Source organism: Trichosurus vulpecula, chromosome 9 (assembly GCF_011100635.1).
Source record: "Trichosurus vulpecula isolate mTriVul1 chromosome 9, mTriVul1.pri, whole genome shotgun sequence".
Classification (NCBI taxonomy): domain Eukaryota; kingdom Metazoa; phylum Chordata; class Mammalia; order Diprotodontia; family Phalangeridae; genus Trichosurus; species Trichosurus vulpecula.
The window spans coordinates 77,954,572-77,981,970 of NC_050581.1; the positions used below are offsets into that span (position 1 = coordinate 77,954,572).

At 47.2% G+C, this 27,399-nt stretch overlaps 3 protein-coding genes across 5 annotated transcripts; 1 reads left to right on the forward strand and 2 right to left on the reverse strand.

The window, feature by feature from the left end:
* Positions 1 to 258: 258 nt before the first annotated feature.
* On the reverse strand, positions 259 to 5,463 carry HIRIP3 (HIRA interacting protein 3). 3 transcript variants are annotated; one of them, XM_036738130.1, is made up of 7 exons: positions 4,937 to 5,463; positions 4,619 to 4,745; positions 4,373 to 4,505; positions 2,996 to 4,125; positions 1,810 to 1,972; positions 1,276 to 1,374; positions 259 to 758 (listed from the first exon to the last, which is right to left on the reverse strand). In XM_036738130.1, the coding sequence occupies exons 1-7, from the start codon at positions 4,999 to 5,001 to the stop codon at positions 583 to 585; spliced, it is 1,893 nt and encodes a 630-aa protein (XP_036594025.1). In that variant the 5' UTR covers positions 5,002 to 5,463; the 3' UTR covers positions 259 to 582. The 3 variants fall into 3 exon arrangements, with proteins under 3 accessions (XP_036594025.1, XP_036594026.1, XP_036594027.1); XM_036738131.1 differs by having other exon boundaries at positions 4,625 to 4,745; positions 4,937 to 5,086; XM_036738132.1 differs by having other exon boundaries at positions 583 to 758; positions 1,235 to 1,374; positions 4,937 to 5,086.
* INO80E (INO80 complex subunit E) lies at positions 5,108 to 15,670 on the forward strand. Its single transcript, XM_036738134.1, has 7 exons — positions 5,108 to 5,888; positions 6,243 to 6,313; positions 6,422 to 6,474; positions 7,668 to 7,746; positions 8,736 to 8,847; positions 9,733 to 9,849; positions 14,788 to 15,670. Exons 1-7 carry the CDS (start codon positions 5,808 to 5,810, stop codon positions 15,010 to 15,012), a joined length of 738 nt encoding a protein of 245 aa, XP_036594029.1. The 5' UTR covers positions 5,108 to 5,807; the 3' UTR covers positions 15,013 to 15,670.
* Positions 15,671 to 16,243: 573 nt separating this feature from the next.
* DOC2A (double C2 domain alpha) lies at positions 16,244 to 27,123 on the reverse strand. The gene is made up of 11 exons (XM_036738133.1): positions 27,020 to 27,123; positions 25,336 to 25,640; positions 22,331 to 22,410; positions 21,844 to 21,918; positions 21,355 to 21,464; positions 18,249 to 18,375; positions 18,034 to 18,093; positions 17,564 to 17,727; positions 17,123 to 17,204; positions 16,562 to 16,658; positions 16,244 to 16,386 (listed from the first exon to the last, which is right to left on the reverse strand). The coding sequence occupies exons 2-11, from the start codon at positions 25,625 to 25,627 to the stop codon at positions 16,244 to 16,246; spliced, it is 1,230 nt and encodes a 409-aa protein (XP_036594028.1). The 5' UTR covers positions 25,628 to 25,640; positions 27,020 to 27,123.
* Positions 27,124 to 27,399: the final 276 nt, after the last annotated feature.

A 27,399-nucleotide genomic window follows, 5' to 3' on the forward strand; every position in this document is an offset into this window, starting at 1 on the left:
CTGCCCCAGCAGTACAGTGCACTCTCACCTTTGCATGCAGCAAAACCAAGACAGCCTAAGTGATTAGAAGGGGAGATGAGAGGGAGAAGTATAGAAAGTTTTCATAGGCTGTTCTGGAGTAAAAATGGCCACTGGGTCCATGCCCTTTGAGCAGCAGTGAAAGCAATCTTGAGTTGGGCTAACTTTCCTGAATGTTGGCCCAGAAAAGAGGCCCTGGCCTCACTTCAATTTTGGGCTAGAAACAGATGAAACAATGGATAACAAATATTCATTTATTGAGACTTTTAAAGCCCACACAAATACCAACATTTCAGTCAAACACATGAGAACATGAACCTAAGAACCCAGACTTGGGCAACTTTATCCTTGTGGGTATGAAAGCCACTGCTTCTGTTACATTCACCCTTGCAGGTAAGAAAAAGATTCACCTACCACTTACAGACAAAACTGGAAACAGGAAAGAAAATACATTTATAAATACTTAGACCCAGTAGGGGGTGCTCTATACACTTTATACAAGGACAGGAGCAGATTCTTCTGTATGCTCAGAGGCACTGTGGCTTCTAGAAGCTGTGGGGTAGTTTAGTCACTCTCCCCATCACTGCTGATGATACCCCGAAGGTTTGACCAATCAGTAGGTGGTGGATGGGCCTTTGGCTCATCTCCATCTGAATCTAGGGCTCTTCGGTGATACAGCTCCTCCTGGGGTAGCCCAACTTCCCCACGTGGGTTCCAGGCATTGCGTCTCCGAGATCGTCCTAAGGATTATAGGATATAAAACCAGAATAGATCTTAATGATTCTTCCTAGCTATTTTGTGGAGAAGGAAACAGACCTGAGAGATTATGGCATCCAAGGTCACAAATATAGTCACAAAGATGGTAAGTAGGACAGACAGGATCTGAACAAACTTCCAAAAAAGTGCTTCAGCATATCCCCTCATGAAAGCAAGAGGTCAGTGTGGAACTGATTGGAAAGCCTTTATCCCTTTTCTGTTCTCACTACTATTTATACCCCTATATAAAATAATAAAAAACATTAAGATTGTGTCTTAAAGGATCTCATTTGACCCTAACAACCACCACCGTATTAGGTTGATGCTATTATCCCCACTTTTCAGGTGAAGATGTTAAGTGACTCATTCAATCATACAACTACTGTGTTAGGTAGGATTTGAACTCAAGTCCTTGAGTCCAGTGCTCTATTCACTACACCACCTAGCTGCCACTACATACCTGCCTCATTCTCTGCAGCTCCCCCTTCCTCACATCTGTACCTGAACTACTGATGATGTTACTGACATCCAAAGAGGCCATCTCTGCTGCCTCCTCCCTTCGCTCCTTCACTGCTCGGCACTTCTCCAGGGAAGGGTTACCTGAGAGACGAAAAAGGGAAAGGGGTTGTTTTTAAGTTCAGCCTCAACTTCTCCAGCCTAGGAGAGGGAACCAGGAGAGTGGGCTCCAGGATGAAGCATGTAGCTTGGGCCAATACCCTCTTATTTGTTTCTCAAATCTTTCTTTGATTTGCCTTCCTCTCCATCTCCTCAATCACTGGCTCTTCCCATTCCCTTTTTAAGCAGGACTTTCCTTGAGCCCCTCTAGAATTTTTGGTCCCTTCTAAGTGTCATCAATCTATCACTGTCAATCCAATCACCCAGGATGTCAATTAAAATTTTCTGCTATGTTCAAGGAACCATGCCAGCCACTAGATACAAAAAACAAAAAAAAGCAATCCCAGTTTTCAAGAAGCTTCTATCCTAATGGGCTTCCCCCTCCTTCCTTGTTTCCATTCCCAGTAGTTTTCACCTCACCCTCTAAGCCTAAATCTTGCAGTTCTGCCTTGAGGACTCTGAGTCGTTCCTGATGAGAGCGGCAGGAACCCAAAAGCCTCTTGTAATTTCTGTGGGCACCACAGGCTCGGATGTAGCGCTTTAGCCGAACGACCGCAGGGTGGTCCTCTCCTCTTCGAGAACCCTGGAATAGGGAGGCTGAAGGTGAGGGAGGGGGTCACCAAGGACCATAGCCAGGTTGGGGGCAGGATAGAGAAAAATAAACCCTCTGACTTCATCCTTGACTCATAGTTGATTATGACTCTTCTGAAGAGTCTATTTACACTCTCTTCCTTTACAACCTTACCTTTTCCATACAAAAGACTGCTCTAAATCACCAATGAGAAATCTGAATCAAAACAATAATGTTTCACCTCATACCCACTAAAAATTGGCAATGACAGCAGATGGGAGTCATCAGTATTGGAGGGGTGATGAAAAAAGATACACTGTTGGTGGAGCTGTGAATCGGTCTAACCATCCTGAAAGCCAATTTGGAATTGTACTAAGAAAGTGACTAAAATAGCCATGCCCAGAGATCCTACTCTTCAGTATATACCCTAAGAAAGTCGAAAACAGAAAGATCCCACGTACACTAAAATAGCAGCACATACATAGTTGCAAAAAACTGGAAACAAAAGTAGGTGCCAATGGACAGGGGAAAATGAGAGTATAAAAATACAATGGAATAACACTGCTGTAAGAAACCATGAATATGAAGAATAAAGAGAAGTACCCATTATAGGCACTGGTGTACTGTGAAGTAAGCAAATCCAGGAAAATAATGAAAACGAATGACTACAACAATGAAGGAAAGAACAAAAATGAAATTGAAGAGTATAAAATTACATGAACAAATCTGTCCCAGAAAAATAGAGGAGAAAACACACCTTGCTCCCTTTTTTGCAGAGATGGGTGACTATGGATGGGAAACACTGCATATACTGTCAGACCATTGATGTGTTGGGTTTTGCTGAACTGTCTCACTGCCCCGCCCCGCCCCCCCCCCATTCCTTGTTACAAAGCATGAGTGGAGAGGAGTGGGATATGTTTGGAATGGAAACAGGCATAAAAGACAAGAGATATCAATACAAATGATTTTTAAACAAAATCTTTCCTTCCTGTCCTCTCAAACCTGCCCCCGGCATTCCCATTCCCTGTGTCTTACCTTCCCTGATTTGGCCTCTGGGCTACTATCCTGTGAGGAAGTGGAAGAGGGCGGTGCTCGGCTCTTTTTGGCCTCCTTTTTCTTGGTCCTTCCTGTCCTTTCTTCCTCATCTTCACTTGTTTCAGACTCATTCTCGACTTTTTTGGCTCCCTTCTTCCTGGAGCAACTCTTGCTGCTGTCATCCGTTCTGCTTTCCTCCTCACTGTCAACTTTTTTCATTCCCTTTTCCTCTGCCTCACTGCTATCCTCACTCTCTTCCTCCACAGTCTTTTCCTCTCCCTTCTTCCCGGAAGTGCTCTTCCCCTTGTCCCTCTCTTCTTCCTCACTGCTCTCGCTCTGTTTTGCTGACCTCTTCCCTCCCCTTGGGGTTACCCGGTCTCTCGGAGTTTTTATTTGCCTCCCCCCTCGCTTCCCTCCCCTTACTTTCTGGTCCCTGCCACACTCATTGTTTTCCTCTTCCTCCTCATCGCTGCTGGTGCTGTCGTCTTTCATCAGTTTTCTCATTCCTTTCTTCCCAGAGCTCCCTTTAGACCTGGCGTTCTCTTCAGTAACCGGTTTGGGCTCCCTCTTCTTGGCCAGGTCTTTTTTCTCATTATCTTCATTACTTTCCTCCTTCCCTGGCTTTCCCACCACCCTCTTCCTGGCGGGATACTCCTTGGTCTCCTCTGGGGGTTTTGGTCTCTTCTTCCCAGCTGTACCTCTGTCCCCCCCATCGCTGTCAGTCTGGTCACTGTCGCTCACTGTGGCCACCTTCCTCGCGCCCTTCATTCTAGGATTCCCTCTCTGCTCCTCCTTACCTGGCTTTGTCGCTTCCTTCTTCCCAACCCTACTCTTGTGTCTGGGACAGGCTTCCTCCTCACTGCTGCTCTCGCTCTCCTCCTCCAACACTTCCTTTACTCCCTTCTTTCTCACAAGGGCCCTAAACTCCTCTTCCTCGCTCCCTTCCTCAGGGTCCTCCTTCTCCTTGGTGGTCGTCTTCTTGGATGGAGTCAGACTCTCCTCGGGCTCCTTCGCCCCCTCCTCAGAAAAACAGCAATCTTTCCTTGTCACCCCATTCCCTGCCAGGGACCTTGGGGAGCTCGGGGGGCTCTCGGGCTGGGGATCGAGGCCGGAGTCATCCGAGCTGTGTTCTGGAACGCACAAGGAAGCCCAATGGGCAGATAAGAACTCTCTTTCACTGCGGGTACTAGTCCCCTCCCCCTCTCACTCTCCTTCCCCGACATGAGGGCTTGGATCTTTCATGTAGGGGAGGTGGACGGCCAGGCTTACGTCGAGGGGGGGGATGGGGGCAGGGAGGGGACAGGACCGCACCTGCGGGTATGCCACCCTAAGAAGCAGGCGGCCTGTCCGACCCCGTTGCTCTCTGGCCGGGCTCACCTGTCTCCGAGTTGATGCACGGCTTCCTCCTCTTCTTGGCTTGGGACGTTCTGGAGGCGCCGGTCGGGCTGAGAGGCCGCTTCACCCGGTCCTGCTCCCCAGGCAGCAGCTCCTTCTCTTCCTCCTCATCCCCCTGACAGGGCGAGGGGGTAGGGAGCATCAGTGGGAAGGGGCCCGCCCGAGGGTCCCGCTGCACCCCCTCCCCCAGCTCCCCTTCCCACGAGGCCTTGGGGGGGCCAGGCCCACCTCCACCTGCATCTTCAGCAGCTCCTCCTCCACCAGCCGCTTCAGCTTCTTCTTGTCCTCGGGGTCCAGGTGGTCCAGGCCCACGTGGGCCAGGTACTTCTGTCGCACGATGGAGTGGGTCAGCACGCTGGGGGGGCGGGACGCGAAGTCAAGGGGAGGGTGCGGGGGCGGGCCCAGGCGCCCCTCCCCATCGGGCTCCGCGGGCCGGGCGCGGCCGGGCGCGGCCCGTCCAGGGTCTCTCCAGCGGCCCGGCGCCCCGGGGACCTCGAACCCTCTCTCGTCTCCCTTCCCCTCCCCCTGCCCCTTCTCCCCTCTCACCTCAGGTCGGGGCCACCCCGGAAGAGGCTCCGGATGAAGTCCTGCATCTCGCGTTCCCGCGCCATCTTGCCCCGCCCCCTGTCCTGCTCCCACAACTCCCGCCTTTTTCCCACCCCTGCCGCTGCCTCTTTCTCGCACCGGCTCCTCCCCTTCCAGGCCACCGTAGTTTTCGCTCGATCGGGGCGGAGCTTCACTCGGTGTGCGGTAAAGTTGCGCAGGCGGCCTGCTGGCCCGGGGGCGGGAAGCGGCCTCCGAGTGGAATTGTGAATTTGGTGATTTTTCCCGTGTTTGAAAAGAAGCGTTCGGTCTTTCTTGGGTAAATCGCCGCAGGCGCTTCCGTCGCGCTCGGGCGTGACGTATTCATTTCGCGAAGTCTGAGCGTGGTCCGGAGCAACATCATGAGTTTAAAAACTCGAAGAGGGCTGTGATCTGCTTTTAAAAAAGGGAACGTCGTAGCACAGTCCTCCGAACTTTTCTCAAGCGGAGTCATGGGACGACCAACGTCTTTGCTCAGCTTTCGTGATGTCATCGCGTCCCTACGCGCCCGTTGGTCTATAGCTCCGCTGAGCCGGCGTTAACTTTTGCTGGTTTCATTGTGCATGCGCGTTCCCCTGACGCGCTCGGGTAGTCATTAGTGCCTCGCTCTTTGCGACCTCTGCGCGGGTACTTCTGGGAATTGTAGTCTAAAGCGGGAGCGAGTAGGCGGATTCCGGAAGTTGTGTGCCGAAGAGCGCCTGTTGTGGGGTGGGGAGTAGGTAACGGTTCTCCCCAGGCCTTGGGCGGGGGGCCCTCCCCCGCAGGGCCTGTAGCCAGAGGCTGATTAGGATCGGGCATCGGACGCCCGGGGTGGGTGTGTTTTCCCCGGCCAGCCATGAATGGGCAAGCGGACGTTGAGGTGGATTACAAGAAGAAATACCGGAACCTGAAACGGAAGCTCAAATTCCTAATCTACGTAAGTGTGTGTGTGTGTGTGTGTGTGTGTGTGTGTGTGTGTGTGTGTCAGGGGACGGGTCCGAGGCTCGCCCCTCCTGCCCCAGGGCCCCTAGACCAAGCCCTCTGACGGGGCCCCCGGTGAAGAATCACCTCTCCCCCCTTTCCTCTCCCCCCCCCTCCCCCCCCGCCCGCCACGAGGAGGCCTGGGAAGAGTCTCGCAAACCCTCAGGGATTCACTGCCCATCAACTCGGTGCTCTGTGACCTTGGGCAAGCCCCTTCTTCCTGAGCCTCAGTTTCTCTTCTCTGTGAAATAAGGGAGTTTGACCAAAGTATCTCCAAGGGCCCTTCCCGCTCTGATGCTTTCTTATCCAGGAGCATGAGTGTTTTCAGGAGGAACTGAGGAAGGCGCAGAGAAAGCTGCTGAAAGTGTCCCGGGACAAGAGGTGAGAGGGTTTGCGTGGGAAAAGGAGTAGGATGCTGAGGAAGGAAAGGAGCCCCAAGAACAAAAGGAAACACTACCTTTCACTCCTCCCTCCCTTCTCTTTCTTTAGTTTCCTTTTGGATCGTCTTCTGCAGTATGAAAATGTGGATGAAGACTCTTCTGGTGAGTAGAAAACTAGAGCATAGGGACTGAAGACCCTTTGAAGAGTGAATAGTACCCACCCCTTCATCTCTTTTCACCAGATCCCTTCAGTGCCTTTGCTTACGGTGATGATTCAGACTTTATAGGTTTAAAGATTGACAAACAGAAAAGTTTTCCTCTGACTCTCGCCAAAATATGCGAGGTAAATAGTACAAACATCATTTGTCTTTTCTTTACAAATGAGGAAACTTAAGGTCAGGGAGATAGAGGTCCAGGACTGGCTGGAACCATGCATCTGTTGGCTATTTAATTTAATTTAATACCCTGTTGGCTATTAAAGCCTCATGCCTGAACTTATACTACTCTTCAGAAGGTTAAAGAAGGAATCAGAGATACTGGATATTAGTTCAGTTCTGTTACTTTTTAGTGACCTTGGACAAGTCACACTTTAGGTCTCAGTTTTCTCATCTGTAAAATGAAGACAATGATTCTTGCCCTCTTTCCCACATAGGCTTATTGTGAAGATCTATTGAGACAAATAATAGTAATAATTAATGTTCATATAGCATGGCTAAATTTCCAAAACCCTTTTCTTACCTTATCATAGGTAGATCTTCTACATGGTATTATCCTTATTCTACAGATGAGAAAACTGAGTCTTAATGAGGTCGTCAATTGCCAGTGGTGACATAGCTATTAATTGCCTGAGATAGGATCTGAATTTAAATCTTCCTGTCTCAGAATTCAGCACTCTCTTACATAGACACTCTGCTTAGGAAACAGATGAGAGAAATTATTATTCACGTTATCTTTTTGTTTCCTGATTGCCTGCTACTTCCAGGATATTGTGCTGGATTTTGTAGCTACAAGGGAGTCCCTGCTTGCTCCCCAAGACTTTATAGTTTAGTTTGGGGAAAGAGACCCTGTGCACATAAAGGTAGTTTATAGGGTAAAGTAGTATATGCTGACTCTGGTTCAAAGTACAAGTACAGTTAGAGTTCAGAGGAAGGAAAAATCACTGGGATGACTATGAAAGAGAGATTAATAGGGCCCTTGGGTTGACCTGGATTCAGGTCAGAAAAGATGGGAGAGGATATTCCAGATAAATCAGAGCAAGGAATGTGCATGGTGTGTTTAATAGATGTATCCTTTCAGTATAAAGGGGTACTGAGGGAGTAAAGAAAATTTTCCAACGTTTCCCTCTTCCCTTCTAGACTCAGATGCCACAGCATCCTCAGAGAACAGTGAGACAGAGGGCACACCCAAACTCACTGAGACACCAGCCCCCAAGAGGTGAGAACATATCCTCTATTCTTCTTGTCTTAAAGACAAGCCCTTTCTGTCTTTTCTTTTTTCTCCTTTACACTTATTTTTTTGTTGTTATTCTGTACTTAATAAACATCATCAAACATGAGCATTTCCATATACACAGAAGAATAGAAAAAGAGAATTGTAGGAGAAGCCAGGAATCTGTTATATACAGCTTACTTTTCTTCAAATAATACAATAAATTTTCCATGTTAGTTTCAAAGTTGTCCTACTTGCCTGAGTCTCCTGTTCTCTTCTGTAAATATTCAATGCTACAAATGACCTTCTTTTCTTTATTTTTTTTTGTATTCTTATCAGTCCCTTCCATGTAGGAGAGGAAACACCCCAAAACAACCCACCCTTGTAACAAATAAGAATAGCCAAGCAAAAAAAAAAAAAACCACACACTTTTCTACCTTTGAAAACAACATATCTTAATCTATCTCTTTGGTGCTTCACTTCTTTGTCAGGTAGTGGGTAACATACTTCATTAGTGGATCCTTTGGATTAGCAGTCACTCATTGCATCGATCAGAGTTCTTAGCTCTTTAAAAGTTGTTTGGTTGTTTTTTTCCAGTGTTGTAGTTATTTTATAAATTGTTTTTCTGGTTCTGCTCACTTCACTCTGTGTCAGTTTATCTGAGTCATCTTGGGTTTCTCCAATTTAAATGTTTCATCCTTGGTTATGGAGCAGTAATAGTCAATTACATTCGTATGCCATGATTTGTTCAGCCATTCCCCAACTTTAACTCCCTTAATTTCCATTTCTTTGCTACAATGAAAAGTGCTACTACAAATATTTTTGTACGTTGAGGTCCTTTCCCTTTTTCTTTGATCTCTTTGGAATGTTTGCCTAGTGATGGTATTAGTTTCCTGTCCTTTCAAGTGGGGATGGCACAAATAGGACTCAGGCTAGAGACAAAAGTTGAAGGTTTGCTATTTGGGGTCTGATCTTCTCTGTTGTCCCCTTTCTAGGAAAAGAAGTCCCCCTCTGGGGGGTGCCCCATCCCCCTCTGGCCTTTCACTACCCCCATCCTCAGGGTTTCCCCTGCAAGCCTCCGGGGGCCCCTCTCCGTACCTGACCTCGGTGAGTAGAAGTTTCAGCGGTCATGATTTGGCCAAGGTTTCAATGTGACAGCTTTAGTTTCTGCATCAGGAAAGTAAGGCCAGCTGTCTTGCTTGAAGTGGGTTTCACAGATTGGCTGAGGCATCATGTGGTGAGCTTGCTTCAGGAACTGGCAGTGGCATTGTTACTGATGGGCTATGACTTTGTATCTACCCAGTGTTCATAGGGGCTGGTGTATGGGCTGTGTCTACCCTGTTGGCTATGAGTTGTGTCTGTAGTTTTGCCCAGTCTGGTAAAACTAACTTTGTGCAGGGTTTTCATAGACAGCCTTTTTGGAAAGAGAGCAGCCAGGCCGATGTTGGCGATGCCCTTAGCTTCCCATGATGCCAGAATGCCAAGCTGAGGGCAGGAAGCAGCGTCTTCTGAATCAGGAACCCACTTGGTGTAACTAACTGGAGATGAGCTACTTTTGTAGTCTCTGGGTCTTGGCCAGTTCTCTTGATTGATCTGAGTGAAGCTGGCCACTCCCAACGCTGAGAGGGGTCAGTGCTTACTTGACAAAGTCCTGTCTCCTACTGTTGTGTGATACCACCCCCCCCCAGCCCCCAAGTTTGTTTTTATTCAAATTCAGGGTCTTTTCAGTGCTGGGCAGAGATGAGGCAAGTAGAGGAAAATCCTTCAGGAAGATGAAGATCACCTCCATGTGAGGGACGGTTGGCAGTGTTTGGGGGGAAGTCAGAGGATAGCCAGCTGGGCCCCACCATGCTCATCACCATTTTTTGTTTGTTTTTCCATTTTCTCTTGTTTGGGTTTCTCCTTTGCCTTCCCTTCCCTCAATTTCCTCTCCCTCTCCCAACATCCATCTTTTTCCCATCTTCATTCTCCCCTTTTTCCCCTCCCCTGCAGCTGGCCTCTCCCCCATATTCCCCCTTCCCCTCCGACTACCTGGCCCTGCAGCTGCCTGAGCCCAGCCCCCTGAGACCCAAGCGGGAGAAACGGCCCCGCCTGCCCCGGAAGCTCAAGGTACCTGAATTTTGGGGAGTTGGGATACTTGGAGGGGGGTGTAGTGTGGGTTTGGGGTTGTCAAAATGATAGGTGGTACTGGCTCTGGAGGAGAGCTTGAATCTAGGGGATTTTTTGGATTACAGATAGAAATTTAAGAATCCTGTGCTAAGTATCGAGAGCCTGTTGTGTACCCAGTGTACTGTGCTCATTGCTATTGGCACATAGAGAAGTATAAGACATAGTTCCAGCTTTTGGGCTACAGTCTGGTTTGGTAGCCAAGATTGACTTTGAAAACAATACAAGACATGTGGTTTTGAGTTCTAAACTGTGTGAAAGAGAGAAGAAAAGATGAATATGGAGGGGTAAAGTCTCTAGGGAAAACTCAAGGGAGAAGGTCGGTCTTGGCCTTGAAGGATGAGTAGGTTTTGGATAGGTAGAAGAGGACAAGGAAAACAATCCATATGAAGTTCATAACATGGGCACAGGTAAGTGGTTAGTGTATTTCTGGGACTAAGATCAGCCTGGTTAGACTAGAGAGTACACAGAGATTGCTGAGTCCAGATTGTTGAGGACCTTCAAGCCCGGCAGGGGAATTCAGATGCAGTGCGCCATTCTTTAGCAGAGGAGTGACTTGATGAAAGTATTGCTTTACAAAAACTGGCAGGCTAGAATGTTAGATTTGTCCCTCTTGTCCTCTGTTTTCTTTTATTCTTTACAAGAAGAACTCAGAGACTTACACAGCGCCCCTTGAATATAGCATAGGTCAGATGTCAGTCGGTAAACATGTGCATAAAACCTGTATTCTCTGCAAAGTTCTAGGGATACAATGTTTGGAGACAACACGCATACAACTATGTACAAACAAGGTATATGTGGGATCAACTGAAGGAAAGCACTAAGAACAAAGGAATACTAGGCAAGGCCTCTTGCAGAAGATAGGACTTTAGCTGAGACTTCAGGGAAGCCAGGAGGCAGAAGGGAGGAGGGAGTGCATTCCAGGCATAGGGCACAGCCAATGAAAGTGCTTGGAGTCAGGAAATGTTCAAGTCTTGTTTAGGGAATAGCAAGCAGGCTGGTGTGGAGGGGATTAAAGTGTGAGAAGACTAGAAAGGTAGGAAAGGGCCGGGTTATGAAGAGTTTTAAAAGCCACGCAGAGGGTTTTATGTTTGATCCTGCAGGTAATTAGGAAGCCATTGGAGATTATTGACTAAATAAGTGATGTGGTCAGACCTGGGCTTTAGGAAGGTAATTTTGGCAGTTAAGTGGAGGCTGAACTAGAGTGGGGAGACACTGAGGCAGGGAGGCCAACCAGAAGACTATTTCTGAGGTGGTGGAGGCCACTGTGGCAGCAGTGTTAGACGGAGAAGAGAGTGTAGTTAGAGATGCTCAGAAAGGTAGAATCACTAAGACTTGGCAATAGATTTGATATAGAGGTGTAAAGAGTGACTGAGGAATAAGACTAAGTTTCTAGCCTGGATGATGGGGAAGATGGTGGTACTCTAAATAGAAAAGGGAGGAAGAGCCAAGATAATGCTGTAGCAGAAAGAAGTACAGATAGCCTCCCCCCACCCCACCCCCCCCGAGCCCCCAAAACCTAAATAACTGTAATATCTAAAAAATGAGCTAGCCTGAATCCTGATCAGGAAATCCGATAAAAAGTCATAGTGAGTCACTTTACCAGCCTAGGTGGGCATAAAGAAACAGATAAGTGTGTGGATACTGGGGACAGGGTCTGGCTAGGACCATGCCAAGAAGAGCATTCCAGCACCCAAGGACTGAAAGAGGACTAAGACTGTGCACCAGCACAAGACAGGTTCATAGACCCACATTAGGGCACCAAGACTTCATGCAGGGAAAGGTTGCCTGCTGACAGCTTTGCTGCTCACTACCCAGCTCCAGGTTACAGATCAGGGTGAACTGAATAGGGGACCTTCATTCATAGGTAGCTTTTGGGGTAAGGAGCAGTTACAGATGCTAGGCTATATGTTAAGTAAGGAACAAGTTCAGAAGCAAACAGTAGCTGTGTGGCTCTTACTCAGGAGTGGAGTAGAGTCTTAGTTTCAACTTCCATCCTAACCTGACGCCTACAGAGAAATAACCAAGGCAGTAATCCCAGACCAAAGAGAAACCTACAGTTCTGTCATTGAACCGGCAGAGCTTCCCACTTGGCTGATAGTGACTGAGTTCAACAGAAGTCTACTGAACCTCAAAAGGCCAAGCCCACAGGCCTGTCACTCAGATCCAAACCCAGATCAGGAACTTGAAGAGCTCAGACCAGGGGACAGCAATCAAGACTTGCCCTGGATTAGACCACCTTGGGAGTCTTGAAAGCTTACCACTCCCCAGCCTGACCTGTCTTTGAAATCCTAGAATAATAACAACCCTCAGTACCCTAAGAGAATAGCATCAGGAGCAGCCTAGATATTCCTTCCAGAAGTATACAGGGCCTGATCCTAACAGTTTGAGGTCAGAAATAGACTCGAAGAATGAGCAAGTAATAAAAGAATCCCACCATTAAAAGCTATTATAGTGACAGGGACTTTCAAGACACAAAGCCAGGAGAAGAGGATGGCACCAAAACATCTACAAGCAAAGCCTCAAAGAAAACCACAGCTTGGGGACAAGTTCAACGAGAATTCCTGGAAGAGATGAAGTGAGTTAAAACAAGTTTAAAAATGTTTTTAGAAATGAGAATGCTAAAGGAAAAAAAACTAGAAAAGAAATAAGAACTATGGAAGAAAGAATTGGAAAGGGGATTAAAAGTTTAGCACAGTAGGTATAAAACCTTACCCAAAGATATCAAACTGCCTAAAAATTAGAATGGACAAAATAGAAACTTAATGACTTCGTGAGACAATGAGAAATTTTGAAATAGTCAAGAGACTGAAAAAATAGAAGAACTCTTAAGGTATCTCATAGTAAACATAGTAAATAGGGGAGTTTGGAAGAAGGGTTGGTTTAGGGAGAGTTCAATTTTGGACACGCTGAGTTTAAGTGATCTACAGTTTAAGATATTTTCAGGACATCAAGTTGGAGATGTCCCAAAGGCAGTTAGAAATTTGAGATGGGAAGTCAGGAAAGAACCTAGGGCTTGAGAAATATATCTGAGAACCATTGCATATAAATAATAATTGAATCCATGGCAGCTGATGAGATCACCAAATGAAATAGTAAAAAGGGAGAAGAAAGCTCATGATAGAACCTTGTCGGGAGACATTAACAATTAGTAGGTGAGACTTTCATGAAGATTTAGTAAGGAGACCGAGAAGTAGTCAGACAGGGGGAAAATCCAGAAGGGGTGATATCAAGGAGAAAAGAGTACTCAACAGTGACTGAAGTTGCAGAGGTCAAGAAGGATGAAGATTGAGGAAAGGCCATGGGATTTGGCAATTAAGAGATCACGGTAACTTTGGACAAAGCAGTTTCAGTAGAATAATGAAGTTGGAAGCCAGACTGTAGAGAGTTAAGAAAATGAGAGGAAAGGCAGTGGAGGCACTGATTGTAGACAACTTTCTCAAGGAGTCTAGCCATTGAAGGAAGGAAATAGATGGAGGACAATCACAGGGGCGGATGGAATAAGGATCTTTTTAAGCTGAGGGATGATATATGGGTTGCGTACATCATTGTTTGCCTGCAGCCATCACCTACCTCCTCATTCTCTAGGGGAAGGTTGGGCTGAAGACCCATCTAGCAGCTGTGATGCAGAATAGAGCTAATAAGGGTGGTAGCTAATTTTTGACTGCAGACAGAAATTATATTACTATGTATCATATTACATATTTCATATTACTAATGAAATTTCTTTAAAGAGATTTTAAAATCTTCAGGGAATATGGTATCAACTCAAGGAGGCATTTTAAAGAAAAAGTTCCAAGTCATAAAACTGTTAGATGCCCCATTAATAATAACTGGCATTGATAGAGCACTGTAAGGGTTACAAAATACTTTCCTCTTGATAACCCTGAGATACCATCATTTTTCAGATGAAGAAATTGAGGCCCTGAGACATTGGGTTTGAAGCAGTATTCAGATCCAAGTCTCCTGACTTCAAATCCATGCTTTTCCAGTGGATCATACTACCTTTCCCTTAATGGGAGAGACCTTCAGAAAGGCAGCTGTTGACAGATCAAAAATCTTTAAAGGGAGCAGGCTCAGGAAGAGCATTGTCCTTGAATTGTATTCCTGAAGCTACTAGGTTAGCTTGTTGGCGTAGCTTGCCAACCATTTTTTATTCCCTACCTAGTATTTTGCTGGCATGTGTTAGGGGAGAGAGGAGGTGCTGGGAAATTTTAGAGCATACATGCTCTGTACTACACCCCTCAGCCAACAGACATTTTCTGAGCACCAGTTAAATGCAAGACTCTCACAGAATATACAGTCCATCTAGCAATGTACCAGGCAGTTGATGTGAAATGCCAACCAAGTGGGTTCTATCTTCTCTCCTCCTCCCCCTGCACCAAGTACCAAATTACAGTCGCAGCTGAACTTGGCCATTGGGTTCGTCCCTTTTACTTGGTTAGTGTCTCCACTCAGTACTGCTAGGCTCTGGTACCAAGACTTATTGATTCTTAGGAAGCAATAACTGTGAGTCCTGGCTGAACTGGGCTTATGGCTTTAAGGCAATGATCGTAATAGACAACCTGAGAAAAATAAGTCTGCAAATCTGTAGAGAATGGAGTTTTCAAATGAAGCAGTAGTAGGGTGACCTTGGTACGTTGGGGCTTTTCAGCGTGCACTACTAAGTAACCCTAAGAGGGGGTTATCTGACTAGAGTATAAAGCTATTAGTGATGGGTGGGGAGACCAGGTGACCCTGTTCAACTATGTAGACTAATAATGGAAGGGAGAGGTCCAGTGAATTTTCAGAAAAGTTCATTCCAAGGATAGGGAGGGAAATTTTCCTTATTATCTTTTTTTTCTTCTTCTGTATCTTTCTCCTCCTTCATTTTCCCTACAGATGGCAGTGGGGCCATCTGAGTGTCCAGTGGGGGGTTCACTGACCTTCCCAGGCCGGGGAGCTGGTGGTGCTGGGGTAGGGGCAACCCTGGCCCCACTGGGGACTCCTAAGCTGCCCCCACATACCATCCTGAGCACTGTCCCTCGCCAGATGTTCAGTGATGCAGGGAGTGGAGATGATGCCCTGGACGGCGATGATGACCTCGTGATTGACATCCCGGAATGACTACCTGCTCTAGACTCTTCCGTCCCTTCCGTTGCCAGGTAGCAATGGCAACAGAAGCAGCAAAGACAAAGAACGGTGTGTTTTTGGAGACATTTATTGATGCCCAGTCTTTATTGGTCTGGACGTTGACAATCAGAAGAGGAAGAGGCGTAAACATGCAGCAAGGCGCCCCCAAAGAAGAGGCTAGGAGGCAGCCCCCAGCCCTGAAAGCGGGCACATGCCGCATTTGGATTTGCAGCCAGTGGTGTGCAGGGAAGGCAGATGGACTCTAGAGGTCAGCACAGGGCTTCCTTGCCCCCTGCTGCCGTATGCTTTGCCTTCCTCTTGCCCTGGATGCAGCCAAAAGAAAAAGAAGCAGCCAAGGGAGCCTCTGCCTCCCCTTCCTGAAGGCAAAGACCCCTGCACCAGCTACCATTTTAATGGGGCAGCTAGATAGGGCTAGTTTGTTTTGTTTTTGTTTTTTACCGCAGACTTTTATTAAAGGGGTGCTTGGTGGTTTTATTTTGTTTTCTGAAATTTTCTCCCTCCTTAACCCCCTCCTAATCCGGTTTACTCCCGCTGCAGGGAGTTTTGCCGGGGCAGCTTGGAGAGGTGGATGAGAGGAGAGATGACCTGGTTGTGGGGAGGGAGCAGGCAATAAATTCTCTCCCTCCCCTTGCACATGCGAGTGGTATGGTTCATTTGCATATAATATCCCATCAGGCAGTAGGAAATTTGCATATATAGCCCCACCCATCCCCTCACAAAAAGACATCCCCACAGTAACAAAGTGAATCTCACAAAATAAGACAAGAAGTGTTGAGGGGGGAGAGGGAGAAGCTTCTCCCACCCCCATCCCCATGTAAACGTGCAACACACTCGTGCGAAGTTGAGTAACAATCACATGGCCCTGTGGTTCCCCCCACCCCCCCAAGAAGGGGCTCTTCCTTGCCCCCTCTTTCCTCCCACTCTTGCTAAGGTTCTTAAGGGCCTCTTTCTGGAAAGCAGCCTGGGTACCAAGTTCCCCTCTCATCCCAGGGCTGAAACAGATGGACTTTTCTGTCCTTTCCTTGAGCCCAGTGAGATGATAGAGAGCTTAGCTTCTTCCCACCCCTTCTCCCCTCTTCACTTTCCAAGAGTGAAGAGGGGAAGCCACCCAACTGAAGCCCCTGGTTTCCCACATTCTCTTCCTTCCTCTGTTAGGAAGTAGCCCGTGTCTATGGGGCTGGTTGGCTGGGATCTTTGTGGGGTCTCAGGCTGAGAAGGAGGCAGCAGCAGGGGGCAATTCACTGGTCAGGGTATGCCAACGTTCTAGGATTGCATCTGGTTGTCGAAGACAGTCCCCCCAGTGCTTCAGAGCCTCTCCCCGTGAATTGGGACCCAAGGACACTCCACCTGGCGGGGGGAGGGAAGGAAGGAACCAGTACATCACCCATTAGCTTACTAAGTCCAGTGCCCAAATCAAGCAGCTGTATTCCCCCTAAATGCATAGGTGACAAGGTTTCCACATATAAACTTGGTGCCCGTGCTGGCCACTAAGGCCAAATGTGCTGGAGCGCAGTCTTCTTACCAATGAAGTCGTTAGATTTGCCAATGTCATAGTCCCAGACGGTAACCTCTAAGGTCTTCGTGGCCAGAGCCGGGAGCTCCATCTCATAGAAGAATTCCTAGGGAGGTGGGGAATATGGATGGCTGCTTTCCCCTGCTTTTACCTTTGGGGTTGCCCCAGATTATTTCCCTGATTTGGCCACTAACCCTGCTCAACTAAGGAAAAAGGATGATGTGAGCACTGGGAAACCTTTCCTGTTGGCCAACTCTTCTCACAGCTATCATTGGCTGTCTGAAGACACTGTAGGGCTTAGAGCTTTGAGGAAGATGGAATTAAGATGTAGGAGCCCAGGGGTCTGTGTATTTCCTGTTCAGATGGGGTCACCATTAGCGGAAAGGGCTCTCTGAAGTAGAAAACACTCCTAGATTTTCCAGAATCACCCAGGGCAGGATGGTTAAGAAATAACAGTATCCTAATAGTTGGGATGGAAATAAGTGCTCTCCCATAGGAGAGAGCGAGTCACCTTATGAGCACCTCCATGATCAATCCTCCCACCTCATTTTCTCCCCACCCCTTGGTCACCTCATTAAACTCAGGATTCAGAGTTTTCTTCTTCACTGATGTTTTGTGCTTTGATTTCTTCTCAACATCTGGCCTCAGGTACCTGTGGAGACAACTGCAGGTCAGAATGCCCAGGTTCTGGGAATGGGGAAGGGTAGAAGAGGAACCGAGGGTGGGGAACAGATGCGTGGGGCTGCCGTAGGAGGGCTGAGGACAGAGGACGAGGGGCCAATGTGGCTGGTGAGAAGAGCATTTATTGGGCATATAAGATATCTGGTTTCCTGCTACTAACTCATTTTATGACCCACCTGATCTTTAAGGTCTCATCCAAATTTGAAATTTTGCTTCTATGGTTGTAGGAAGGAACACTACAGGGTGAGTAAGGTTGCACGGGAAAGGAGACTGGGGGCTGGGAGTCAGGACACCTGGGGCCCAGGAAGGGAGTGGGGCTGGGTCCCTCACGTCTTGACGTAGGGGTCTGAGTAGCCGTTGACATCCATGGCTGCAAGATGGGCACATCGAACAATACCCACAAGCAGCCCGTGACGCTGAGAACTATAGGTGAGCCTGAGCAGGATTCGCCCCCGCTCCTCCAGCAGGCCCTGGCCCTGCTCTGCTCGCTCCAACTGGGGATAAGAGAAGCAGCACGTCAGAAATGACCCCCATGGCTCTAGCTACACCCAGCCCGCTCTCTTGCTCAGTGATATGAAAGAATTCTTCCTCTCCTTCCCCGTCTCCCCCTTCCTGTCTCCAGAGAGTTGGAGAAAAGTGCTTCTTTCCACATCTAGGCAGAAATCGGCAAAGGGGCTGAAGCCATCTGAAGGTCAGGGCCCTTCTGCATTGTGAATTTTTCCTCCCTACAGAAACGGCTCCCTTCTTTCTCTTGAAGGAGACGATCAGTAGGGGCAAGGGGTGGGGCATGATTTCCTTACCTCTTTCAGATAACAGGAAATACCTCTGAGGGCAGCTGTCATAGAGGAAGGTGATGCCAACTAGGGTCCAGAGAGAAGAGGAGATTCTAAATGCCAACTATTCCAGTTCATCAACCTCCTGGGCTCACAGACCCTCTCCCTTTCCCCAAGGTCCCCAGTCCCCAGTCCCTTCCCCAGCTATCAGATAGTCTCAGCTCCAGATACTAAAAACTGACCGGGACCTGTCGCTCCAGACAGATGTTAAAGTGCTTCTTCTGGGAAGGTTTGAGACGGCGAAGTGGTACCCGCGTCTCCCCAATGAACTCATTGTGGCTTAGCTTGTCCTCATCACAAACAGAGATCCTGGAGGGACAGAGGCATCAGGGGGTAGTGTCACAGAGAATCTTAGCCCTGGAGATTCAACTTCAAGTCGACTTTCCTAGGAGTGGTAGGAACCAGGCAGGGGCAGAGATGATGCTTTGAATGTTAATGATGAACTCCTGCTTGACATCCCCTCTCAGGGTGCAGAGGACACTGCAGAAAATTTGCAGGGGATCTAGAGGGGGATTCTCCCTCTATATGGGGCAGAGAGAGGTCCACCTTGCTACCTGGTGTTGGAGGTAGGGATCTCATGGGAACAAAGCTGTTACATAAAAACTTTTGGGGCCTCACTATTAGGAACCCATGGGAGTGAGAGCACTAGAAACCCAGCCCCACCCAACCCACCTTCCTTTCACTGATTAGCAGGAAAATATCACGTGGAAATGGCTCCCCTTCTCTCTTCCCTCCTCTCCCTGTTTTGAACACCTAAGCAGGAATTAAGGAAGGAATCCCCTGCCCTAGGGGCTCTTGGAAAATATAGAAGAGGTCCCCTCTCCAGTATGAGAAAGACCTTTTCTACTAGAGTGACCACATCCAATCGTGGGCCATATTCCTATGTCCCTAAGTCCCGACATTATTGGTAAGCAAGTCTTGTTCCACATCTTCAAGGCCCCAGTACACAGATATTAGTATTAGTCCAGGCAGGAAGGACTTCTGAGTACCCACATTTCCCATTTCCCTGGGGAAAAGATCTGGAATGGGGGCCAAGACCAAGAGGAACTTTTCCTTTACTCCCTCCTTCCCAAACCCCCTCCGTCACAGAGATGGAGACAGTCCAGGAGAGAGTGGCCCAAGATGAACCAAGGCTAGTCAACTCCAGGAGATGACAGTTTCCACTCAACAGGCTCCATAGTCTGGCCAGTTTGTGGTAGAGAGCAGTCAGGGTCTAGGGATGCCGATGGGAACTGGAGGCAGCCTTGGTCTCAGAGCCATCAACCCTGTTGGTCCTGTATTAATTCCTTTGTGTCTTAGCCTCATCACAACACACTGCTCCATACCCTTCCTCTCTTCCTGTTTCTCTTCTTTTCCAAGTTTAACCCCAGTTCCTCTCTCCTTGATCCCATACCTTCCTGCTTCCTTTTGGACCTTGTTACACCAATTAGTCCTTGCATCTTCTGTCTCTTAACTTGCATCTTCTATCTCTCTCTGCTGGTTTTTTCCTTACCACCTACACAAACACATTCATATCTCCTCTTTCCTAACAAAACACTGGCTTGACCCTACTGCCACCTCAAACTACCTTTCTATTTCTCTCTTTTCTTTACTTCCAAACTCCTCATGTGGTTTATTCTACATTCACTGCCTCCACTAACTTACCACCCACTCATTCCTTGATCCCCAGCAATCTGGCTTCTGTCCCCACCACTCTACTGAAATTGTTCTCTCCAAGGTCATCAATGCCTTCCTCTCTGCTGAATCAAAATGGTCTTTTCTCAGTCCTCATCCTTTTTGCTCTCTCCTTTTCATTTGACACTATTCTTCAGCTCTTTCTGGATACTCTTACCTTTGGCTTCTGTGACACTGCAATATATTCCAGCCCTCCTCCTAACTCTCTGACAACTCCTTCTCTGCCTCTTTCTCTCCTGGCTTCTCTTCCTCCTTCTGTTCTCTTACTGTGGGCATCCTCAAGGTTTGGTCCTCAGCCATCTTCTCCATGTTGCTCTAAATACTCCTTCCCTTGATGATCTCATCCACTCTCACAGCTTCAACTATTATTTCTATGCAGATGAATCCCAAATCTCTCTTTCCAGCCCTCATCTTTTTCCTGAACTCCAGACTCCTATCCCCAGCCATCTGCTGGGCAGCTCCACCTGGATGTTTCATTAGGCCTACAAATGCAACATAGGCAGAATCAGACTCGCTGTGGCTTTCCTAAACTAGCTCTTCCTTAGATCCCTGTTTCTATTGATGACACTACCATTTCCCCAGTCACCCATGACTACGTAGTCACATTTCTTTCTTCCCTTTCCCTGTCAAAGAACTGGCAGGACTTGGCCACTGATTAGGTGTATGGGTCAGACTATAGAGGGTCTTGAGTAATAGCAAGAATTAGATTTGATGGAGTAAGCTCATCAAATCCATATCAATGAAGTAAACTCAAATGAGAAAATGTAAAGTGCTTTGTAAACCTTAAGGAGTTATATTGTCAATTAGTTTTATAACATTTCCATCTTCTCATCTTTTTTGTGAAGTTCAGATAGAAAGAGCTCTCTTATTATATAATAATAGTAATAATTCTTAATATTTATGGTTATTATTATGCTATTGTGGGCTTTTTCATGTGTTTCATCAGAGGATTGCTGGACTGAGAGTCATGCTTTAGGAAGATGAAATTAATATTGAGCCTGGTGGGTTAGAAAGGGAACAATTGGAACCTGATAAACCAAGGGAGGAGAGAATTTTTACAAAAAGGAGGTGGTTAACAGTGTCATTTGTTATGGAAATGTCAATAGGTGTGAGGACTTAGACCTTGGGAAAATCACTTCCCCATTTTGGGCCTCAGTTTCCTCATCTATAAAAATTCAAAGGTTAGAGCTGTAATATTCCTTCTAGTTCTAAATATATGATCCCAGGAGACCACTAGATGTGGCAATAAGATCACCTGGACTGTGGAGAGAGCAATTTCAGTAGGTTGCAGGATGGGAGCAGAGACCAAATTTCAGTGGGTTAAGAAGCGAATTGGGGGGGAAGGGATGCACCAACATACACTACTCTTTCTAAATGTTTGCCCATTAATTGTAAGAAAGTTAGATTAATAACTCAAAGGATCAACAGGGTAAAGAGAAGGGTTTTTCAAGATGGGAGTGGTAAGAACATGAATAAAGACTGAAGGGGGTGGAAAGTAGAGGTGGGGAGCGTAAAGATCTTGGCAGAAGTGGGGGTGGGTGAGTGACTTAAAGATCAAGGCCCCAGGAAGAGACGGAAAGGGATAAATTAGGTGTAAAACTTTCTGGGCCTCACCTGAGAACCTTTCGGGTGATATCCTCATCTGTAATTCCCCGGTACATTAAGTCTTCATTCCACACGGGGTTGAGTGTGTTCCTTTGAGTCTTCGTCTTCAGTTTGTTGGCCTGTTGGTCATAAAAGGAGTAAAGGGTTCCCCAAGGGGTAGGGAGCACCCACAAAAGGAAGAAAAAAACAGAGCTTAAGATGGAAGGGGAGGAATCTATTCAATCATAAACTCCTTGAGGCCAGTTTTAATTGCTTTAGTATCTCTTTCAGTGTCTAGCACATAGTAGAAGCTTTAAAATAATGATAATGATGATGATAATGATAATAATACATTAAGTTGATTCAGAAAGATTTTTTTGTCTCTCCAGAGAAGTTAGCAAAAAAGGGAATGGCTGTCACTACTTAGAGGAGTAAGGGAAAAGATTCTAGCAAGGAATATGGAGATGGAAATAGGAAGAACGGGGAAGAAGATTGGGGGACCTCAGGAAGGGGAAATACCTTGCAGGCCCCTGGAAGAAGGTGTAGTTTGACATAGGGATCAGCCAGGCCGTTGAAGTCCATGGGCTTGAGACCCTATCCATGGAGGGTTAGGAGAGAATAGAGATTTCTCTCAGTTCCCCCCTTCCCTGAGCCCAGAGAGATTCTCCAGGATCACCTCTTCCCCCATCATAAGGATACATAACCAAGAAAAGGCTAGGGAGAGGAGTGTGTATCGGAGGGCCAGGGAGATGAAGGCAGAGATTAAAACTGAAACTGAAAGAAAGATGGAACAAGAAAGATGGAGACAAATAAAAGCTAAAGATGATAGACAGAGATAGGAAGCTGGGGAGGAAATGTCCAACTTGGGAGGGCAGAAGGGAAAGAGGAAAGAAGGAATATCCTACCACTGACCCCCACCAGTAACTGCCAGGACCCTGGGAGAAGGGAACAGGACTGTGGGGAAGAAAGAGGGGACTGGGCCTGTAGAAGTGCATCTGGGACCCACCTTAGCCCTGAGGATGCTACAGTGGAGAGTGCAGGTTGCCTGATCATAGAGAAGGTCAAACTCCAGGGTGCCCAGGGCAGCTGTAGAGAGAGGTCCATTCACATCTCAATGTATCTGAAACAGAACTCAATATCTCTCTTACCTACCCTCAGTCCTCCCAACTCACACCAACTGCCTCCAAATCTCCCAATTTTTGTTGAGGGCACCACCAATTTTTCACACTCAACAAAGGTTGAAACCTCAGAGTCATCCCCAAGTCTTCTCTCCCTGTAGACAATCAGCTGCCAAATTTTGTCATTTCTACTTCTGCATCTTTTACATCCATCCTCTTTTCCCTTTTTTGTAGACACCAACCCTAGATCAGATCCCCATTAACTCTTCCCTGAACTATTTTTAATGATATTTTATTTTTCCCCAATTACATGTAAAAACAATTTTCAATATTTGGTTTTTTTAAAGCTTCAGGTTCCAAATTCTATCCTTCCTTCCCTTTCTTCCTCCCTCCCTGAGACAGTAAACAATCTGATATAGGTTACACATGTGCAATCATGAAATATATTTCTATATTAGTCATTTCATGGAAGAAAACTCAAACCAAAAAAGAAAGAGGGAAGGAAGGAAAGAAAGAAAGTGAAAAATAATATGCTTTGGTCTATATTCAGGTGCCTTCGGTTCTGTCTCTGGCAGCGGCTAGCATTTTTCATAATGAGTCCTTTGGGATTGTCTTGGATCATTGCACTGCTGAGGATGGCTAAATCATTTACAGTTGTTCAACTCCATTGCTGTTATCATATACAATGTTTTCCTGGTTCTGTTCACTTCATTCTGTACCAGTTTATGTGAGTCTTTCTAGGTTTTTCTGAAATCATCCTGGTCATCATTTTTTATAGCATAATAATATTCCATTACAATCACATATCACAACTTGTTCAGCCATTCCCTAATCGATGGATATCCCTTCAATTTCCAATTCTTAGCTACCACAAAAAGAGCAGTTATATTTTTTTTTACAAATCAGTCTTTTTTCTATTTTTAAAAATTTCTTTGGGATACAGACCTGGTAGTGGTATTGCTGGATCAAAGGGTATAGCCCTTTGGGCATAGTTCCGAATTGCTCTCCAGAATGGTTGGATCAGTTCACAACTCCACCAACAATGCATTAGTGTCCTATTTTCCCACATCCTCTCCAACATGTATCATTTTTCTTTTCTGTTGTATTAGTCAATCTGATAGGTGCGAGGTACACCTCAGAGTTGTTTTAATTTGCATTGCTCTAATCAATAGTGATTTAGAGCATTTTTCTCATGTCTGTAGATAGCTTTGATTTTTTTTTGTCTGAAAACTGCCTGTTCATATGCTTTGATCATCTTTCAACTGGGAAATGACTTGTATTTTTATAAATATGACTCAGTTGTCTATATAATTGAAAAATGAGGCCTTTATCAGAGATACTTGTTGTAAAAAATTTTCCCAGTTTTCTGCTTTCCTTTTACTGTTGGTTTCATTGGTTTTGTTTGTGCTCTTTCCTGAATTATTACAACAGTCTACTGATTGTGTCCTTCCTGGTTCCCATGTCTCCCTTCTTTAATCCATTCTCCACACCAAGGTAGAGATTACCATCCTAAGGCCAAATCTGACTATATCACTCTCCAGTATAAAAATTTTCAATGCCTACTTATAACCTCTAGAAGAAAATAAAATACCTCAGTCTAGTATTTAAAGCCCCCCACAACCTAACTCCACAACCTTCCCAGATATTTAACAGTACTCCTCTTCATATGCTCAACATTCTGGCCATGACCTACTACCTGATCCCTGAACTCAAAATTCCAACTCCTATCTCTGCCTTGGAACAGACTCTTCCTCATGCCTGGAATTAACTCCCTCCTCACCTATACCTCTTAAAATCCCTAGTTTCCTTTCAAGGTTCAACTCAGATGCAGCCTTCTGTGAGAAGTCTCCCCTGTTCACCAGAGTTGTTAGTGCTTGATCTATCTTAAAATTACCTTGTATTATGCTTAACTGTGTATGCCACATGCCACTCCACCCCACCCCTAAAAATGTAAGGTCTTTGAAGGCAAGGACTGTTTCATTTTGTCTTTATATCCCCATCCATTGCCTGGAATAATGCCTGGTGCATTAAGTATTAAGTAGGTACTTAGTATTTAAAGATATTGGGACACTTAATAAATGTTTGTCAAGGTAAAACTGAGAGGCTTGGATTGTGTGTGAATTTCTGTGATGGGATGTGTGTGTGTGTGTGTGTGTGTGAGAGAGAGAGAGAGAGAGAGAGAGAGAGAGAGAGAGAGAGAGAGATGGAGAGGGAGGGGGAGAGAGAGAGAGAGAGAGAGAGAGAGAGAGAGAGAGAGAGAGAGAGGTGAGAGAGAGAGAGAGAATGAAGAATGTGTGTGTCTATGTGAGAGAAATGAGTGCCTGTGCATGTGAGTATATGATGGTATGCAAGTGACTTATGTGTAGACTTTCCGTGTATGCATGAATCTGAGTGCCTCTGTGTATCTGAGTAGAAGTATAGATGACTATGGACGAGTGGAAGTGTGTAAAAGAAGTTCTGGGTATTTCTGTGTACCTGTGCAAGGTCTGAGGATGAGTGACATTCTATGTGTCAGGAAATATGTATGTATGTAACTCTGTGTATGTGACTGTATAAGTGAGTGAATGAGAGAGAGAGAGAGAGAGAGAGAGACTTGCTCTTGCTTCTATGTCCTCAGCTGTGGCTGGGGCTTGAGCTCTGTGTAGGTGGGAGGGTGTCTCAGCACAAATATTTAATATTGAGGCTGGCAGATGTAATGTCACTCTGATTACAGTAGCTAGGCTGCAGCATCAGGGCCTCTCTCTCCCCAAAGGACCCTGGTGTCCCTGGCTTCCCCTTCCTTCTCCTTTAGGCCCCTCTATCTCCTGAGCCTCCCCTTCCCAGTGCTTCTAGGGGCCTCCCCATGATCAGCTATCCTGAGACCCTGGCACCTTCCCTATCTCCCCAGACTCACTGGTATCATCTGAGTCATAGCTGTCCACTTCAGCCCCCTCCTCAGAGGCCCCTGCTCCTCGAATACTAGCCCCAGGGGACAGAGCCAGGGGCATTAGGTTGGGTGTAGCCACAGCCCCGGTCCCTGGGGAGAGCTGGGCTTGGGGGCTTGCTCCACTCCCGCCACCCTCAGGCCCTAGACGAGGAAAGTAGTCAGAGATCTGCCGGATGGGTCGAATGGGGCCAGGGCACACGTTGATGGCCATGTGCTCCTGGATGTTGATGGTCATCCGGTCACCCCTCCGGCCCCTCATTCACACGTCCCCTCTGGGAAAAGGAGGAAAGGGAAAGTTAGCTTCGGATCCCTCTCCTCTAAAAACCTAAATGACCTTTCTTCTTCACCCTTCTCCTCTAGACTCCACCTCCCCCAGCCTTCTGGGCATCCTCCTCCTTCTGAAGGATAGTAAGGCTCCTGCCCTGGTCTAGCCTCCAAGCAATGGGAAATGAGAGGCGATCCCCCAGAGGAGGCTTTGGAATCTTAGGGCCTGTTAGGATGTGGGGGGAACTTAGCGGATCCCTCTCCTCTAAAAACCTAAATGACCTTTCTTCTTCACCCTTCTCCTCTAGACTCCATCTCCCCCAGCCTTCTGGGCATCCTCCTCCTTCTGAAGGATAGTAAGGCTCCTGCCCTGGTCTAGCCTCCAAGCAATGGGAAATGAGAGGCAATCCCCCAGAGGAGGCTTTGGAATCTTAGGGCCTGTTAGGATGTGGGGGGAACTTAGCGGGAGGTCATCCCTCTTGGGAGGTGCTAGGAACAAAAGCAAAGGAGATAGTAGCAGAGCCTTGGGGGGACAAAGCTCAATCATCCCTATAAAGGACCATGCAAGGCCCCAAGTGAGATCTCTGTGAGGGCTCAGGTGGACTGGGGCCTATACCCTCATAAACAGCCAGACCACAGGGCTTCTCCCCTGTGGAAGTGAGTTAATTGCTTGTGTCTGCCAGGCCTTCATTGACTTAAATTCTTGGGCCTGAAATGGAATGGTTATGGGGGACAACAGACAGCATATGGGCAAATAGGGAAGGTGGCTAGCTTGACCCTGTCCTCCACCCTCAGCTTGCTTTCTAACCAGAGCCCATCCCTCTCTGCCTCTCATTTGGCACTGAGGGACCAGAGCCTGACTCCAACCCGTTCCACCTCAGACTCCGTCCTATTCCCCCACCTCCAGGAAATTTCCCTGGACAGAGGTTCTGACTTTCTTGCCCTTGGTCTTAACCTTTCTCCCGAACTCCCTCTGTCCTTCCTGTCCCTCAAGCTATCTAGATTCCTCCCCGGAGGCTCTGTCTCCCCACCAGGCTCAGTCTGAGTTCTCCTTTCCCCCCTCCCCCCTCTCCTGTCTGTCTCTTGGGCTGTCTGTCCTCCCTAGACTCCATTTATCCTCTGGGCTGTCTGCTCCTCCCGGACCTCTGGGCTTCCTCATTTGGTTTGTTCATCCCTCCTTCCCCCTCAATCCCTATTCTTCAGGGCCTGCTGGGGAAGCCCCTTGCTCTCTTCTCCTCACCTGGTACTGGGCTTCCCGACTGCCGACTGCCGATAGATTGCAGTAAATGGGAGGGAGATAAACACAGATTCCCCAGACACACAACCTCTTTCCCCACCTCCTCCCCCAACATACACACCCAGCCCAGCCCAGCCCAGCCCCTTCCACCTGTCTCTGTGGTCCAACAGGTGCTTGAGAACCAGGGGGACAGCAGAAAGGGAGTCTCAGAAGGTGCAGGGAGAGGTAGCAGCAGGGAACGCAGAGATAGGAGGAGATTCCAGAGGTGGAGGGAGAGAGGAGTCCGGCTGTGCGTGCTTGAGTGTGTGTGTGTGTGTGTGTGTGTGTGTGTGTGTGTGTGTGTGTGTGAGAGAGAGAGAGAGAGAGAGAGAGAGAGAGAGAGGGAGGGAGGGAGGGAGGGAGAGGGAAAGGGAGAGGCAGAGAGAGAGAGACAGTGCCTGATGGGGAGGAGGGGGTGAGGTGGAGTCGAAGATGAAACAAGGGAGAAGGAGAGAGAGATGGATGAAGGGAGAAGGACAGAAGGACAGACA

Excerpts from the sequence above, each read along its gene's own strand:
- HIRIP3 (XM_036738130.1), bottom strand. The coding sequence starts at position 5,001 with ATGGCGCGGGAACGCGAGATGCAGGACTTCATCCGGAGCCTCTTCCGG. Across the intron at positions 4,746-4,936 it reads CGGGGTGGCCCCGACCTGAG|CGTGCTGACCCACTCCATCG; the intron begins GTGAGAGGGGAG and ends CCGCCCCCCCAG. Across the intron at positions 1,973-2,995 it reads CAGAGGCCAAATCAGGGAAG|GGTTCTCGAAGAGGAGAGGA; the intron begins GTAAGACACAGG and ends TCCCTATTCCAG.
- INO80E (XM_036738134.1), top strand. The coding sequence starts at position 5,808 with ATGAATGGGCAAGCGGACGTTGAGGTGGATTACAAGAAGAAATACCGG. Across the intron at positions 6,314-6,421 it reads AAAGTGTCCCGGGACAAGAG|TTTCCTTTTGGATCGTCTTC; the intron begins GTGAGAGGGTTT and ends CTCTTTCTTTAG. Across the intron at positions 8,848-9,732 it reads CCTCTCCGTACCTGACCTCG|CTGGCCTCTCCCCCATATTC; the intron begins GTGAGTAGAAGT and ends CCTCCCCTGCAG.
- DOC2A (XM_036738133.1), bottom strand. The coding sequence starts at position 25,627 with ATGAGGGGCCGGAGGGGTGACCGGATGACCATCAACATCCAGGAGCAC. Across the intron at positions 21,465-21,843 it reads TTCTTCCAGGGGCCTGCAAG|GCCAACAAACTGAAGACGAA; the intron begins GTATTTCCCCTT and ends TATGACCAACAG. Across the intron at positions 18,094-18,248 it reads GTCTGGAGCGACAGGTCCCG|TTGGCATCACCTTCCTCTAT; the intron begins GTCAGTTTTTAG and ends TCTGGACCCTAG.